This window comes from Macrobrachium rosenbergii, chromosome 42 (genome assembly GCF_040412425.1).
Source record: "Macrobrachium rosenbergii isolate ZJJX-2024 chromosome 42, ASM4041242v1, whole genome shotgun sequence".
Taxonomy (NCBI): Eukaryota; Metazoa; Arthropoda; class Malacostraca; order Decapoda; family Palaemonidae; genus Macrobrachium; species Macrobrachium rosenbergii.
In genome coordinates this window covers 15,814,462-15,831,788 of record NC_089782.1, presented here as the reverse complement: position 1 = coordinate 15,831,788, position 17,327 = coordinate 15,814,462, and the positions used below count along the sequence as shown (strand labels likewise).

The following is a 17,327-nucleotide window of genomic DNA, read 5'->3' as shown; positions in this document are numbered from 1 at the left end:
TAAAGCAATCAGGTGTATACTGTATTTGTTGAGAAATTAATTTTTCATATCAAAATTTTACGATGGTTTAGTGTATATGCATCAGCACCTCTTGTACATAGTAGTGAATAAAAGTTTTAGGTTAGTATCTCTTTCAGAATTAGTGTGTGCTTCCATTTTGCTGGATCCTTCGGCACTTTTCACTCAATATCAAACTAAGCCAGGTTGTATAAGACTACAGTACTACGTAATGTTCTCAAACCTGGGAACATGAAATTAGACGGTGGACATATACAGCCCACTTATATTGACACATATGGTACACATAGTAATGTAATGTGTTTTATCAGTTTTGCATCTCCTGGCTACTTTCAGCTTACCAGTACAGTACTGGACAGCTATGGATGTAACCAACAGTGCTCTTTCACAAATGTAAGAAAGTGAGTCTTCAATCTATACCTTTAGGAAAGCAGTGTTCTCTGGAAGGCCAGTGCTTATCATTTGGGAACACTGAGTTATAGTGAGTGCACTGTGTAGTGCTTCTCACACCCAGAGGGTATCACACTTGCAGCATGCTACCCATGATAGGTTCGTTACCCTTGCCGTCACCCATTTACACACAAACTAATTCTGCCACTGTTGATGAGTGTATCACTCCTTAGTTTAGGCTTGTCTTGATTGATATGCTCCTTTTTCACCTTTCCATCAACCTATTATGACTTCTGCTTTGACTTAGGCATGCTCCGAGTATTTTGTTGTTGGAATGCCTTGCAATCAGAGTGACTTGATTTTCGGTCATCTATAGGTTCTACCAGTACAGATAAAATGCGTAAGATACAATTAACACATGTATTTTCCTTAACAGTTACACAGGGCCCTGTTGCTAATATTACTCTACTTAATTATGCAATTATAGTCGGAAGGTACTCGGAGGTGACACGAGCCATCACTGTCTATCAGACGCGCTTGTTAGCCTGTCGACCGCTAAACCCTTACTGACGTGTAACTTTTCAAACTGAACTCGCTTAGGTCATAGACCTCAGCTGATTGGTCTCCTATAATGGAAAGGAACCAAGAAGGGTCTTCGATGTATGGCACTTATTTGAATAACCCACGCCAAACCTCAACAATCTTATGGCGTCGACGACTCGGCAATATCTATCTGCTCGTTACTCTCTGATCACAAAGACGTACAAATAACTAGCAGATTTTCTGTTACAACTAACATGAATTTCTGTATAATCAGTTCAAGAGTACATATTTCTTCTTCAGTGCTTTGTGTTGTATTGATAATACAGGCAGTCCCCGATAAGAGGCAATCAGCGCTGATAAGTGGTTATCAGTGATGAAAATCTGGTTATCGTCGTTGCTAGACAAGCGCCATAAAACCGGATCGCCGGTAACTGAGGCTGCTGATAACCAGGGACTGCCTGTACTAGCAGATCCTAACTGCTCCTGGTTGTTATTCAACCCTCAAAGAAGGTTGTTGTAAAGATGACTTTGTTAACAGGGGCTACGATAGCTCTTCAAGACTTGGTAATAAAGTAACCTTCTTTGGAGTCGTCTTCAGTTAAGCACTTGGTCTGCCTAGAAAAGGACACATTCTCAAGTAGTCTCAGCATTATAATAAATAACACCACACTTGTGATCTCAGAATGTGTGAAAGAAATCAACTTTAGTCTCAGCATTGCTACACAAGAATTGAAACATTATTCCTTTGCTACCTTAAAATCTGGAGATATGTCGACCTCTAAGAGGCAACATTTAAGAGAGAATATTGAGACTTGTGTTCTACCAGAAGGGAAGATTTTGAGATTTCTCTTCAGGATGAGATTTCTTTTAAGGAAGTCCCAGATTGGGTTTGAGAATTAGTGCATTTAATATAAACCCATCACTTTGAGTTGGTTTGCCATCCTGACCTCACAGAGCTTGAAGAGTGCGTCAGGGAGCTAACAAACCTGGGGGTAGATCTAAAGTGATGTGTTTCTACCAGAAAATCAATTTTACATTTAAAATAGTGTTGCCAGTGGGCTGGAGCAGTCTAGCAATTGTTATATCAAAACTTGATATATATAAATTTATTATTGCGGTTTAATCTTTTCCAGTTAATGAGATTGAAATTTTCTAAACATATGTCCTGTATAGAAATTCCACAGTTTTGATCAAAATTAAAAAATATTTAATTAACAATTAATGTACTTGAGATTGGAACTAAGTATCCTTGAGGCTGGTGATTACAAGGAATGTAGTTGACTTCTTGAGGATTTTGCTTGAGAGGGAAGTTTAGGTTGTAAACCATCCTGACTTTTGTGAAAAAAAAAAGAACAGCTTGAAGGGACAGGTAAGTTGCCACATAAATATGGTAAGCATTATGTATGAGGTAGATTAACTATTGCATAATTATAAAATTAACAAATGATAGGGAAGTTAATTCTCATCTGTGATTTTAAAGGTCGCATGGTGGTGTTCCTGGGTGGCAAAGCTTCTGGCTTCAAGAACGTTCATGACCATGACACCTATGATGTCGATGGTACACGCCTGTTTAGAGTAAGTTTTATTTTATCAAAATAAACAATAATTGGTAAGAAGAAACTAATTTTTAAATCAGTACTTATTTTTCCAAATTCTATTTAATTATTTTCAAAATAGGCTGTGGATTGTGGCTCATGAATTTACTTTGCTCACTGGAAATAACGGTGTCTATAATTGTAAGAATAGTGGATATAAAAGTATTGGTGATTATTTTCCAGGTTAGAGGAACTTGCGATCTTGATACAAGGGCTATCCAACAACCAGAGGAAGCATCTTCCCTGAACTCGGATGATGCCTTTGTCCTAGAAACCCCTAGTGCCACCTATCTCTGGATTGGAAAGGTCAGTGATTTGTGGATGTTTAGATGATGTAATAAATTATATTACAGTACTGTATTATTAGGCAAGCTGCAGCCATAGTTAAAGTAGCATGGTACAAGGATAAGGGCTCCAAGGGTGAATAAAATTTGTTTTCTATGTAACCATGATAGTTCTTGTAAATACTATGAAAATTTTCATAATTTTTAATTCTTGTTTATAAACAGGGAGCAAGTGAGGAAGAGAAGTCCATGGGTGAAAAAGTTGCCTCGTTGGTATCACCTGGACGTGATACTCAGGTAATGATGTGACTGATTTTAAAGAATACTCTAGCATAAAAGTATAGAAGTTAATGTTGAGTATTTATTTTATGTTTGATGACTTGTCTGAAGAACCATGTACAGTACAAAAATATACATCACTCTAGTGTTGTGTGACAATATTTTTCTGAAGTTACCCCATTGACAAAATCAGTTTTTCTGAGAGTCCCAGTATTCATTGGATGCCATTATCTGGAATTCAAGAAAGTTCATTGCAGCTTGAAAATGTTTGTACACTGTAGCTTCAAGATAATGTCAGTGTTATTATAGATAGAAGTTTTATGTTTCACTGTCAAAGCTTGTACAGTATTCAAATTTGAAAACTTATTGTCCACAGTGATCAAAAAACAGGTTAAGTTAAATGTGACAGATTACAATTTTAACTTTATTAAATCCTTGGAATTCAGACAATTAATGAAGGAAGTGAGGATGATGGATTCTGGAATGGACTGGGAGGAAAAGGAGACTACCAAACTGCACGTGATTTGGACCGTCCATTGTTGTACCCACGGCTGTTCCACTGCACAATTTCACCTGCTGGATGTCTTAGGGTCCATGAAGTTTCCAACTTCTCTCAAGAGGTATATGTGCTGCTTGAATTATCAGTTCTTTGTCAATTTCAAATTAAGATTGTGGGAAGGTAGGTTATTGTAGGTAGTCAGGATTTTAGGCTACATTCAAGTTTGTTCCTACAGGAATACAAACCTATGCTTTCATAAACGAAGTTTCTCGCACAAGGTGTCACTAACTAGAAGAAATAAAATCCTCTTGGGTAGGCCTATGGGTCATGCGACATAAGATGGCCTACTTTGTCCACTGTGTTCTCAGCCGTGTTCATAATGAGTTGTCACAGTGCTCTGCCGTTAGTATATGCTGAGACTTTCCTTTGTGTGTGCCATGTGTATGTGCTTCCTTTGTTTTTGGTGTGCAAGCCATGTGGTTGATCTCCTTAGTCTTTGGTGTTTGTGGTGTGTGCTCCACATTTTTCGACTTCTGTGTATGATCGGTGACTACAATGAAGGAAAGAAATCCAGAGTTCAGGTAATGCGTTGGCAAGGACAAACCTTGTAGTAAATTTATGTCCCTGATAGCAGTAGATCTGCAGTCAGTGTGCATCTCCTGTCCAAGGAGAGAATGTTTCAGCGAGGCCAAGTATGGTGAGTATTTTGGGTGGCAAACTCTCAGCAGGCCTTGTACAAGAGAAGGCATCATAAAAAGGGCATTAATTTATCAAGGGAAGTAATCCTCAGTCCTTGCTTTCCTCCTGTGGGTCCCCCCCCCCACCAAAACAACCTTGTACAGTGACTCCTCCAGCAGTTTTGACTCCTCCTTCAGGTGTTGCTGAGGAGCCTGTCTCAGAAGAAACAGTGAAGAAAGTGTCAAACTTTCTTGTCAAAAAGGGTCAGACTGAACAAGTTGCTATGTTAGGTGAACTTCCCAGCCTCCCATTCTGCCATCTTCAGCGTCATGTGAGACCAAAGGTTGCACCACCATCAACAAGAAATGATCTGTGTCTGACTCCACCGCCCCTGCCTTCCCACTTTAGAGGTGTCAGACTGGAGTGAGGTCTTTCAGCAGTGGCATTAGAGAGTGGTGAGGGGATGCTTAAGGGGCACTCTGATCTTTGAATTTCAAGGAATGATCAAAATTGAGTTATTGACAATTTTGGACTGTTTGATGTCTAAAACATATCCTGAAGTGTTATAGCTCAAAAAAAATTTTTAGTTGGGTTTATTGACAATTTTGTTCGTCATTTTAATCATCCTGTGAGCGACAAGTTTTTGTATAACTTGTGAATAGTTTTCTAATCCAGTTTAATTTGAAATCATTTATATACTTGCATTACCCACTAAAATATCTCCATTTCCTCTAGTGATGGCACCGAGGAATATGTGAGATCAGAGTAACTCACTCAAATTTTTCCATGCCTCTCAGCTTTCATCAGTGGCATTACACGTACTGCGCCAAACAATTTACATAAAATGTTGAATATTTCTTGACTTAATTTTACAGTTTTGTATTTCTTGACTTATTATTACAGTAAAATGACTGCGATATGCAAATCAACATGCTATATATAGATATACAGAAAAATGCAAATGAATATTCTTTCTCATCACTGTTCTTGTATATGAAATTTATGTTATCATAAGTGCAATAATTTACAAGTCAGTTTATTTAGTGCATTTCTGAGTACAGTACTGTACAATTTTTTTTGTCATAGGAGCAAAGAAGAGATGTACAGTATTATAAGAAAAATATATATAAACTACAGTATAGGCACTATGAGAATTGAGAAGACAAAAGAAATCAGAACAAGGCAAGATCTCCATTGGAGATGTCACAAATGTCCATCATTCAAGAGGAAACCAAGCAGGGAGCACGTTTCTTTTCATCTGATTCAGCTTGTAGCACAGACAGTCCCCGCTTATCGGCGGCATCAGTTAATGGCGTTTCGGTTTAATGACGTGGCTAACGATGTCGTTAACCAGATTTTTGGCGCCGGTAAGAGGTTTATTGGTGTTGATATGCGGTTTATTGGCGTCGGTAGGTGGTTTATTGGCATCGGTAAGCAATTTTCGGCGCCAGTTGTGGTTTATCAGCACTGATGGATGCTTGTGGCATCATAAATGCCATTTATTGCCATAATTACTGTGATGTTCCGGTTATCGGTGCTCAGCTGGGAACGGAACCCCCACTGTTAACCAGGGACTGCCTGTACTGTATAACTACTGTATATGTTTTTGGTCTTGAGTAGGACGTCATGAAGGTCCTTGCCAGTGTACACCACCCCTCATACAAGCCATTGCGGAAGGTTTCCAACAGGGATCTCATGTTGAAGACAGTGTTCCAAGTGTTCCTGCTAGACCTTGCCTCAGCCAGAAGGGTCAGAGAACTGCACAGGCTCTCCAACATCTCCTACCAGGAGGGGTGGTCCTCCTTGTCCTTGAAGTTTGTCCTGGACTTCATGGCTAAGATGCAGAACCCCCCAGTCCCATATCTGAGGGTTGAGAGGTTTTCAGTCCCTTCCCCGAAGGACTTTGTTGCAGATGACAAAGGTGGGATGTTGCTGAGTCTAGTCAGGGCCCAGAGATAGTACCTGTAGAGGAGAGCCCCCCACAGGCCTGCCTGTAGGAGGCTGTTTGTTAGTTTGGGAAAGAATAAGAAGGCGGTCTCAAAGAATACTATCTCCTTCTGGCTCAGGAAAGTAATCAAGACCCATGACATCAGAGGTATAGGTCCCTTCACTGCCTACTAGAAGAGCCACTTTTTCCTGCAGGTCCTGAAGGTGAGTGTCTGACAGAGAATCCTGGTTCATGTCCTACTGACAGGACTTGGTGCGTAAGTCCCTGGATACCTTCACCATGGACCCTGTAGTGGCAACTGAGCAGGTGGTGTAGGAGCATCAAGCCCCCAGAATAGGGTTTTGCTTGAGAATTTGACAGGGGCACCCCAAGAAGTACCCCAGGAATGTGGTGAGTACCTGTAACAACCCCCCCCCTTTCCTTGGGGAAGCAGGGGCAGCTTTAAGTGTAAGATGTGGCCTGAGATAGTGAGGCAACTCTGGCACCACCAGGGCACACCCACTTGTTCTGTCCTTTGGAAGATCAGTCTCCCTCGTAAAGGTAAGGCTCCTCTTATGAAAGGCTAGGTTTGCATTCCCGTAGGAATAAATAACATTAAAAAATTTTTTTTATCTTAGGATACAAACCTAGCCTTCATAAAGTTTACTCTCCTCTGCTGACCCTCACAGTTCCGATCTTTCCATTTTAGGGATTTCAGTGGTAGCAAATGGGTGAATCAAACAGTGGACAAGGTAGGCTGTGTCAGGTTGTTTGACTCATAGGCCTGCCCAATAGGATTTTGTTTTTCCTAGTTAGTCAGTGTCAACCAAAGAGTAGCTTGTATGAGCAACTCCATTTTTTAAAGGTATAGTTTGTATCTTAGGAAAAATACAAATTATTTTTAAAATTTGGTATTTTTTGCATCAATTAGTGTGTAGATCAAGGTAAGCTCATCTATGAAAGGGGATATTAAGTAAAATTTTTTAAGAGTGAAAAATGTTTCATAAAAATGATAGTGGCACTTTGTGAAAATTGGATCATAACCCAATTGAATTTAGTTATTAGTTATGTATTCCATTTCTCATTGTATACTTCCACAAGGGAACACTTTAACTATGCATGTTAAAGTACACTGATGATAAGTATACATTCCTTGCAAGGTTTTTATGAACTGGAGGATGTGAAGGGGATATGGGCTTTATTGCAAGTTACACAAGGAGACATTGAAGTGCTGCTAATTATGCCTTGAACATTGATGGAAATACAAGGATCATAGTTTTTCATATCCAGAAATTGGTTTATCCTTTAAGGGTGTTTCTGTTAGATTCAGTCAAGTTTTTTGTAGATTTTGAATAAACTAATTTTTGTGTACTTTATTTCACATTATGCAAAGAATTGTGTAAGCTTCGCTGACAACTCTTGGTGATCTGTACCATTACTTAGCTGGTCTTGTAGACTCCATGCAGCATTTCTGTTAAATGTGATTTCTTATTATATAGAAGAAGGAAAATATTTGTCTAATAAGAGATAGTAGTTCATTAACCTGTTTCTTCAATTCAGGATCTGAATGAGGATGATGTGATGGTCTTGGACTCTGGTGATGAGGTCTACATCTGGGTTGGCCAAGGCTCTGATGATCAGGAAAAAGAAAAGGCCTTCTCTATGGCAGAGGTGAGTGTTGAAGCTGAGGTCAGATTATATAACTTTCATTCTTCCAGGAATGCCAGATTAAACTGTATTTTTCAATTATGGTAGGTTGTCTCTGTTTTCAATACAGTATTTACTTATTATAAATTAAAAAAATATTTATCTATTGTAATTCAGAAGGTAGTACTGTACAGCATGTGTAAGGGTTTTGGCTCTTAATTCTCCAACCCGTCTTGATTTGTACAGTATATGCATATGCATGTGCCAAGTGACTGTACAGTATTTAGAATTGTATCTGATACTTCCAGAACTACATCAGGACAGACCCCACAGAACGTACCCTGAGCTCTACGGTGCTACTTCGTGTCAACCAGGGAGAGGAGCCTGCTGCATTTACCAGCATCTTCCCAGCTTGGAATCCTGATTTATGGCAGGTAGGTGTTTTTCTCAGTAGTGATGTACTGCAGGGACCTTACACATCTTAGTCCAAAAAGACATTATCTGAAATTGGTACTGTTGATAAAATATATCACTAGAACAACAGAGAATAACACTTACACCCTTGATACAACAGCCACTTCACAAGGTTTTCCATCAGAGGATTTAAACAGGTTATATTGTCATGGATTAATGATCCAATAGTGCCAAGTAAGTCGCTGTGCAGTAAATTGAATTGATCCTCTAAAAATAAATGCATTCTACATGAATATGCAGCAGCTGGATTATTCAGAGGAAACTGTGTAAAGGTATTCACTTGCAGTAAGGTTAGTCACAACATTTACTGGAGCTTCACAATTTTTGTACAAATATTTCTTTCACTCAGGCATTGTACAGTACTATTTACTGTATTAATTTTAGTATGTTATAATTTTCTGTTACTTTGCTGTACTTAACAAGCCATATGTAGTGCAAACTTTTTTAAAATTTCAAAATTTTTCCTCTTAGACATATGCACAGTAACTTGGGAGTGTCTTAATGGTAGAGGTTTGGCAGTTGTTTCCAGCTTTTACTGATGTTGGTTATTAACGTAGACTAGCTTTGCATAAATGTCTGTGTGAATTATTATACAATAATTTCAGTATTTTTGAGGATTTAAGCTCTTTATCTTTAACTTTTTGAATTTTGTAATTCCCATAGTTACCTTCTATTTTTGTGTATATTTTGTAAATCTGCAGGATTTTAGCAAGTTGTATAGAAGTAACAGTATCTTGTCAAACTGTTCTGTGGAGCTGTCAGTACTGCACCCCTGTTACTGTATTATTTTGTAGAGAAAAAGTATCCATAAACAATTTTTTAGACATGATTAAATAAATGCATTCACATCTTATTGAAAACATTGTATCCAGGCAAAGAATTGTTGGAAGACCATATGGAATACATTCCCTCCATCTTTCAGGATTTTTTGTATTTATGTTGATACTATCATTATTCCTAAATAGGGCTTAATCAACAACAAGCGAAGCAAGGGGTTCAAAGACAAAATGATAAAGTTGTTCAAACGTGTATGTTGCTGCTGTTCAAGAACTTAGGATCATCGTTGGTAAGGGTGTTGTGTCTGGGGACACTAGTTAATTCTCATGTCATGTCAATCTTATAATGCTGTACGATATTTCCTAGTTCAGCCTAGCGACATCCAGAGTAAGTCTTGTTGCTGTAATCTTTCATGAATTAACCCAGTTTGTACTAACCCAGGGAGATGAAGCATACATATCGCTAATACTCACTACTGTACTTCTGTTTGTTTCCCCAGAAACTTCACCCTTACTACTTTATGGCATTACATATTTCCAGGTGTAAAATAAAGTAGTGTACTGTACTTTGCCAGAGATTTTCAAGAGCTTCAGAATATATATATTTATATACACATACACACACACACACACACTTCCAAGTGGTCATTTATGGAAACTGGATTTTTTTAATCAATACTATACAGCAATTAGCTGAGAAAACAATTACAATGGGTATGTAAAGTTGCTGAAGCCTATAATTTAGAAGTACTTGTTGTGTCATAATTTTGCAGGTTTGGTTGAAATATCATGACTGTATGGATGTGCATCTTGAATGTATTTTGCGGTATGAATATTCCTGGATGAAAATGTGGAAGCATGAAATAATGAACTCTTGATTATACAGTGATTTAGTATGATGCAGTGCAGTTGTCTTCTGTTCATTTGTTAACATTTTTTTGATGCAGTTCAGTTGTCTTCTGTTCATTTGTTAAGATTTTTTTCCTAAGTCCAAAAAAAAGAAAGAAACTAGATTGAGATATAGCCATTGACTTTTTAACTTTTTTAAAATATACTTCATAGCAGCATTTTATTGCATTGTTTTTTTGAAAAATTATCATTGAATTCTGAGACAAAAATTAAATGAGCTATACAATTAACTTGTAATGTACAACAGGGGTAAGTTTAGTAATTTAAAATTGACTGGATATTGCTATATGATATGGTAATGCTTTAGGGATAAGAAACAGTGTTGAGCTGACCTTCATTTTCATCTGTGAAATTGTATCTTCCCTTATGTACATTAATTGGATCACATCCAAAAAACTAAAAGATCTACATAAAAAATAGAAGTTAAACATCAAGTTTCCATTAATGATTTTTAATAGTATCTTCTGAGTGTACTTCAAGCTGTTCCTTGTGCAATAATTATTTTCAATTTAAAATTGAAATGGGCTAGTGTTGCTTCACTTTTATGTTTTACAGAAACAAATCCTTTTAGGATATGCATGTCAAACTAAAGTTGCCAGAAATAAAGCTGTTGTTTCTTTACTATTTTGGTGTAAATTGCTATTAGATTTGTTCACAAGCTTTTATACTTCATGGAATATTTTGTTTAATGCAGCAAAATTTCTCATGCTTTACTGTCCAGTTCTCACAACATACCTGTTCTTGTTCCTTCATTTAAATATAGAGGCTGATATGTATTCTACAACTGGATTTTAAAAAAACTTTATCAGGGAATCCAGATATAAAATTCTTTGCTTGTTTCCCTTACAGAAGGTGGATTAGAGCGTTTCCTGTACTTTGATGTGCGTTTTTTAAATAGGTGGTATTGCTTTTTGCCTAAGATAATAAAAGCTGCCCTGCCTGTGTTGCATGATGCTGCAAGGGAATTATATTGGAGTAGAAGCTAGAGGCAGTTGTTTTGTAGTAGTAAGGGGTTTGGAAGATTGTTTTTTGTGCTAAATTTAGCATTTGAGTATTTTTACAGAGCTAATCTTTGGTTGAGTAGGTAAAAGCAAACCCCTTCAAATTAAGAAACTTCAGTAAGGCATTTATGGGGAGGAGGAGATTGGTCAGAACAGCATACTGTTTGAAATTACTGTATAGGTTAAATGCTTAGCTGCTGTAAACAAAGGCAAAATACAGTATACAGTACTGCCAGTAAAATGTGATCAGTCCCCTTTCAAAAGTAGGCAAATAATTTATATTGAAATTTAAGTGCTAATAGAACAGTATTATTTTACTGTTCTTCCTTATGAACACAGTACTCAGTTCTTGACAGTTAAGTCATTGCAGCAAAGCTCTGCAGTGCAGAAGTCCACCGCTAAGCCTCAAGCATCAGAAAGCAAAGTTCATATTGAAAAGACACCGTCCAAACCGCTAAAAGTAAAGTCAACTTCAGAATCAAAGGAAGCACAAGGAAGACAGTCAAGCTTGAATGAGAAGTCTCCAAAGCCTGAAGTTCCTCCAACAAAGTCTGTAGTATCTCCTCCAGAAACTGTAGAGGTGCCCTCCTCAAAACCTATTGAGGTTCCACCTTCAAAGCCAGAAGAGGTAGCAGAAAATTCTCCTGCAAAGCCTGTTGAGGGCTCTGAGGTCACACAACCAGACAATCTCAAAAAGGGGTCTGCCCCAAAATCAGAGCCAACAAAGTGGTGCTTTTGCCAGTGACAATGAAAGTAAGAAACAAGGCTTGTCCCTCCTCCAATGTGACTTCCCCTTCACCCATCCTCTCCTCTCCTCAATGATCCTGCAACTGAAGTGCATTTGGCGTCTTGATCTTGTTCTGGATACGTAGAACAAGTTTTTGATATTGGTTTATGATTAACCATTATTTTAGTGCGTGATCATTGTTTGTTAGTCATTACTGTACTAATTTCATGTAGCTGTTTATCAGATTGAAGGGATTTCTTTTATCTAGTGGGTCAGTAGACACAGCTTATGTTTATTGGTTCTTTTAACAGAACTGAAAAGTGAAGAAATATACAAGGTACAGGAATCGATAAACTGCAAAAAGGATGAGAATATCATAGGATTAAAGGTTTGCTTATCATAAGTTTCAAAATTAGCCAAACAGTATTTAAAAGTGGTATTTGTCCCCTGTTTTAGCATGCCCTTGACACTGATTAGACCATTGTTACTCGTTATTGGTGAATACATATTTTTTTATATTAAGTACTGAGGGTTTCATATTCTGGTGTAGTAGATAATTAAAATATGTTGTATTAAGGGTAAGTCATTTTTGTGGGAAGTGATAACGACTGCTTCGTTTAGAGAGGATTCAGTTTGCTTTGCATGACTATTTCTGCTGCATGCAGTCTTATTTTCTTGAACGTGAAGAATGTGAAACGGTGTACAGTCAAGGTAAGTCAAGAAATATTGGTTGTTGTTTACATACTCTTGTTATGTAGCTGAAGGTGGTTTTATTAAGAATAGCAAAATAGATTAGAGGAATGAAATGATTTTGTTGAATAAAATGCTAACTACTATGTGCATAATTTTAAGAATTTTTTTATTCTAACACTATTGACTTTGTTTGCTCCAGTTCATTTGGAAATTGCCAGATGTATATATTTTGTTAGTGTTGATGTATTCTTGTAAATGTGTGCCATACTTTTTTTTTAAACTTGGCAAGTAGTTTTATTCAGAAGCCTCAAGTTCATTACAAGTCATTAATTTTATGTACCTGAGATGTGGTGTGAATGTGCAGCCTTTGTGTAGCATGTACTGATCAAGAATTCCCCTCGTCCCTCTCCAATTACGCAGTATAGTTGATTGGGTAGTCAACTTTACCCATTACTAGTCCAACTTGCATGTTAATGGGTAAATCAAATGCATATATATATATATATATATATATATATATATATATATATATATATATATATATATATATATATATATATATATATATATATATATGTATATGTATGTATATGTATGTATATGTATGTATATGTATGTATATATATATATATATATATATATATATATATATATATATATATATATATATATATATATATATATATATATATATATATATATATATATATATATATATATATATATATATATATATATATATATATATATATATATATATATATATATATATATATATATATATATATATATATATGAAACTTAGAGAATGCACAATGTGTAAAGGAATACTCAGAGAATGCACAATTTGTAAAGAGATAATTTTCAAAGCTGTAATTTCACAGTTCTTCAGTAAGCTTGCATTCTGTCATGTGTAAAATATGGACTGGTCAATTTATTAATTTTCTAATTGTTGTCTTCACTGTGGTGTACTTCCAGGTTTAGAAGAAAAGCTTTCAGTATTACATGCACATTAATCTATGCATTTAGTCTTCATGCACACCTATAGTTTTGTAAAGAATGTTGCATAATATGCTATTTAGTTATTCACATTGCTCTTTCAAGTACCAACTGACTGTACTGAATGCAAAGTACAGTATTCAATGTTTATTGAAATGGAGGTATGGATATTTGGTATAATGAACTTGCTAAGACATGCAGGTTGTTGCCAGGTCTATTAGCACTGTAGTCACAGCACAATACCTTCAGAAGTCACAGCTTAATATCTTCAGATTCCACTCTGGGTAGATATGATTCTTGTAGATCTTGTTGTTTTCGACTGCTCTGTGAGTGAGAGGCAGCTGCAGTTTTTTCATACAGTGGACTTTCTTCAGGGCTATCTTCCACCTAACAGGTAATTGCTTTTAGGTGAATTGCAGTGTCTGTCAAGTTTTATTTCATAACCTGTCAACATCATATACAGTATCATGAAATTTAAGAATAAAAAATGGGAATTGCATACTTTGGGAAGCAGTCGAAGGAAAAAGGAATTGAAAATCACACAGTGCTATTAAAGTAAAGGTTTTTGTACACATGATATTGTTGCTAATTTCTAACACTGTTCAAATGTTTATACCCCAGTAAGGTCGTTTCTACCTACGGCATGTGGAAATTTTCACGAACATCTGTTTTTCCTAAATGTATTCTCAGTGGTTGAGCCTGTAAAATTGGATGTTCCATCTTCTGGATGTGAAAGGGTCTCTAAAGGAAATAATTAATCTGTATATTTACCTAGAATGGATTTCAAATTGTTAGTGGCAGTTTCATAATGTACAACTCAGGGACATAGCCTATTTTATGGACATTGCTATATGACGTACTGGTAAATACGGTCCTGTCACACGTATCCCTTGATTAGCTGCTGTCAAGAATAAAACAATAGATGTAGGTATTTCCATTTCACAATAGAGATTGGTGAACAAAAAGTGGTTCATAGGGTATGGCTAGGTGGTAATTTAGCTCGCCAAAGGAAGAGACGTGTAGCTGAGCTTGAAACAATACTTATAAACAGTAGTCTTTTTTTCCTATCTTTTGGACAAAATGGCAGAAATTTGAGAAAGATGGAATCTTGTAGATTTGCAATTTTAACAAGTTTTGTTTTGGGCAGCCACAAAAAGTACTTTGAGTTTCCAATAAAAAAAATTGGGAACTTAAATTATTAGAAAATATAAGTTATTAGAGATCTTAATTTCCACATTCCAAGCTGAAATGTGTTGTGTTGGAATATGTTCTTTGAATTCTGAATATGAGATACAGTACTGATTCCTAACCCATGGCACTTGCATACTTGGCTTGTGGTGGATGTTGTAGATTTTGCTTGAAAAATTATTATGCTTTTGCCTGTATAGTATGATAGATATTTCTCTTGATTTAATTTTAATCTAATTTGACTTTTAAGTTGCATTATTTGATGTTTAAAGCTTAGCTTTACCTTGTTATATTTATTAGTAAAATGAATTCCTTCATCACATGAATAGCATTTATATGTACCATAGAATTGAGCGAGTTCACTGTATACTGTAATTGACACTACTTTTAATACAGAGCACAGAGCACGAACAAACCTGATGTTCAGGGAGGTTCACAGCATCCATGAAAACTTATAACCATGTTTGTTCTTTTCAAATTATTGTGGGGCTTCTAATAGCAGTATTTTAATTTGTTGTTTACCCACCACAAACAGGAAAGACTGTAACTGCACCAACCCTGAATTCTCTGGTTTTGAAGTCAGTGGTCATTGTAGAATTTCTTCTTCTGTCCAGTACATAGTGCCTGTGCAATATTTGGAGAAAAATAGAAAAAATCAGTAATATACTGCAGTGCAATTAAATTAAAGTTGGTATACCAGTTTACTTTTAAGCTTGCTAAGCAAAAGTGTGCAGAGCTTTTGCAAAACTGTTGACATTTGTGGATAGCAGATTAAAGTTTGTCTAGTTCTTGATAAGCTTTGAAGCTCATGAGGTAGGACTCATGTTTGGAAACCAGCCTTTTTTACTTGAATAATGTAAGATCCAACCCTTCCATCTGTCATATTGACACATTTTAACATTTTGGCTTACAAATTTTAACCTACCCAGCAAGCTGTGTTGTCTACTGACAACATTTATCCAACCTTAAGGTAGCCACTATATCATATTATTAAATTAGACCATAGTGTTATGAAGGCAAAATATTATTAGTAATTTATAGAAGCACAGCAGGGATTGTTTTCTTTTAGTTGTAATTTTCTTTCTCTGCAGTCTTGGCTTGGTCATATGTTTTTATACCGTATAAGCTTTGTATATTTATTTTATATAATGGCTACTCAAGTGTGAAGGAATCTAGTACTTTGAAATTGGTGTTAATCTGACTTATTTACACACAGGAACTTCCAAGTTATGATGATGTGAAGGCGAAGTTGGCAGAGGCGAATGCTGCTCGGGAGTGAAGAAAACCAAAGATTAAAATGGAGAAATCTGAAGTTGTTGCTTTATATTCTTTTATTTAGGAATGCTATCTGTGTTCTGTAGCTTTGTGGTCTAAATTTTGTCATACCCAACATTGAAGTTTGAGATTTATATTAATGGAGCTTAGTATAGTATTTCAGAAAGTGATTAAATCAGCTTTCAGCCAGCTGACTTAGGTGTATTTAGTAGTATTAGGATTTAAGTTAATAATTTGATAACTTCTTTTTTCCATTGCTATTGACTATATTAAGACAGTGACTTAATTTAGAATCAAAGTGGTGCTTCATTGCATTGGTGCCTAGGGCATTGCTTAAGGAAGATTTGGGGCAACTGGTTTGTAAAAAAAGTGTTCATTAGAAATTTCAGGACTATAGTGCCTTAGACTGGGTAATGAAAAATAGTCACAAGGAACTTCATAAAATCACAGTTGATGCCTTCCTTGTTCTTGCCATAGAGGTATTGAGTGTAGACTTTAATACATAAGTAGAATGCTTAGATTCTGCTCCTAAATTTTGATATTCCTAAAAAATCATACTTTAGCGCTTAAGCACTGTGCGATATTTCTTTAATGGTGCATGCATAAATCTTAGATTTGCATGTGTGCAAGGTTTTATAAGATGTTGACTAAAGCTCTTATAAACTGAAGAATGCACTTAATGATAGGATTATTTTAGACCTAGAAATCAGGTTGTAATTTCAGCAAAAGAATGGAAAAAACTTGAAAGTATTCATATTTTAGTGAATTTGGCTCTGCTGATTATTAGTGGGCTAGGCTTCCAGTACTGTACTTAATTATTTTTAGAATAAAATTTACTTAGGCAGTAAGAATTCCTTTAGAGCAGGCACACACGCACAAAGAATAGTTCAGTTAATTATAGATATTTCTGTGTCAATTTGTTCATGGTTTTAAGCTAAAGCATTTTTAAGCTATTTTATTTTAAATCACTTTTGAAATTGTCCAGCGTTTACTTAAACTTTGATCTCTCTAGTCAACATTAGGTTTTCTCAAAATTCTTTCATGTATGCACAAAGTAAACTTTGAAAATTACACTGTTTATATCTGACCTTGAACTTCTGTCATATTGAAATAATGATGCTGTACAGTATTTGCAGATTGCAATATTGTAGACGCCTTATTCTGAAAACTTCCTGATGAAATGATTACTGTATACAGTCCTATGGGTCAAGTTGCTGCCTATTTTATAGTTGCTCTTCCTTCATCTATCCCACTGGGAAGCCTCACTTGTTTCGTTCTTAATTTTTAAGAATTATGAAAACTGCATTGATCATATCCAAACATCTGTGACATTATTTTTTTAATGTTTCTTTGAGCAACATTTTTCCTCCTTTCTTGAATTTTCTGTGATTCAAAGTTATATTTTTATGTGAATACAAATGTTTG

At 35.9% G+C, this 17,327-nt stretch overlaps 1 protein-coding gene across 13 annotated transcripts in view; it reads left to right on the top strand.

Moving 5' to 3' along the window:
• Positions 1–16,973, top strand: part of Gel (Gelsolin) — a 67,113-nt gene extending 50,140 nt beyond the window's left edge. For 2 of the 13 annotated variants that reach the window (XR_010849875.1, XR_010849873.1), the window contains 8 exons: positions 2,432–2,526; positions 2,730–2,852; positions 3,056–3,127; positions 3,556–3,729; positions 7,774–7,884; positions 8,169–8,294; positions 12,059–12,135; positions 15,844–16,973. Coding sequence is in view for 9 of the 13 variants with exons in the window: in XM_067085588.1 (XP_066941689.1) it covers positions 2,432–2,526; positions 2,730–2,852; positions 3,056–3,127; positions 3,556–3,729; positions 7,774–7,884; positions 8,169–8,294; positions 11,391–11,765 (1,076 nt within the window). In the remaining 4 variants the exon portion in view is untranslated. Of the gene's footprint in view, positions 1–2,431; positions 2,527–2,729; positions 2,853–3,055; positions 3,128–3,555; positions 3,730–7,773; positions 7,885–8,168; positions 8,299–9,299; positions 9,401–10,868; positions 12,136–15,843 lie in introns of all 13 variants that reach the window. The other 11 variants (XM_067085588.1, XM_067085587.1, XM_067085595.1 and 8 more) reach the window with 7 other exon arrangements.
• Positions 16,974–17,327: the final 354 nt, after the last annotated feature.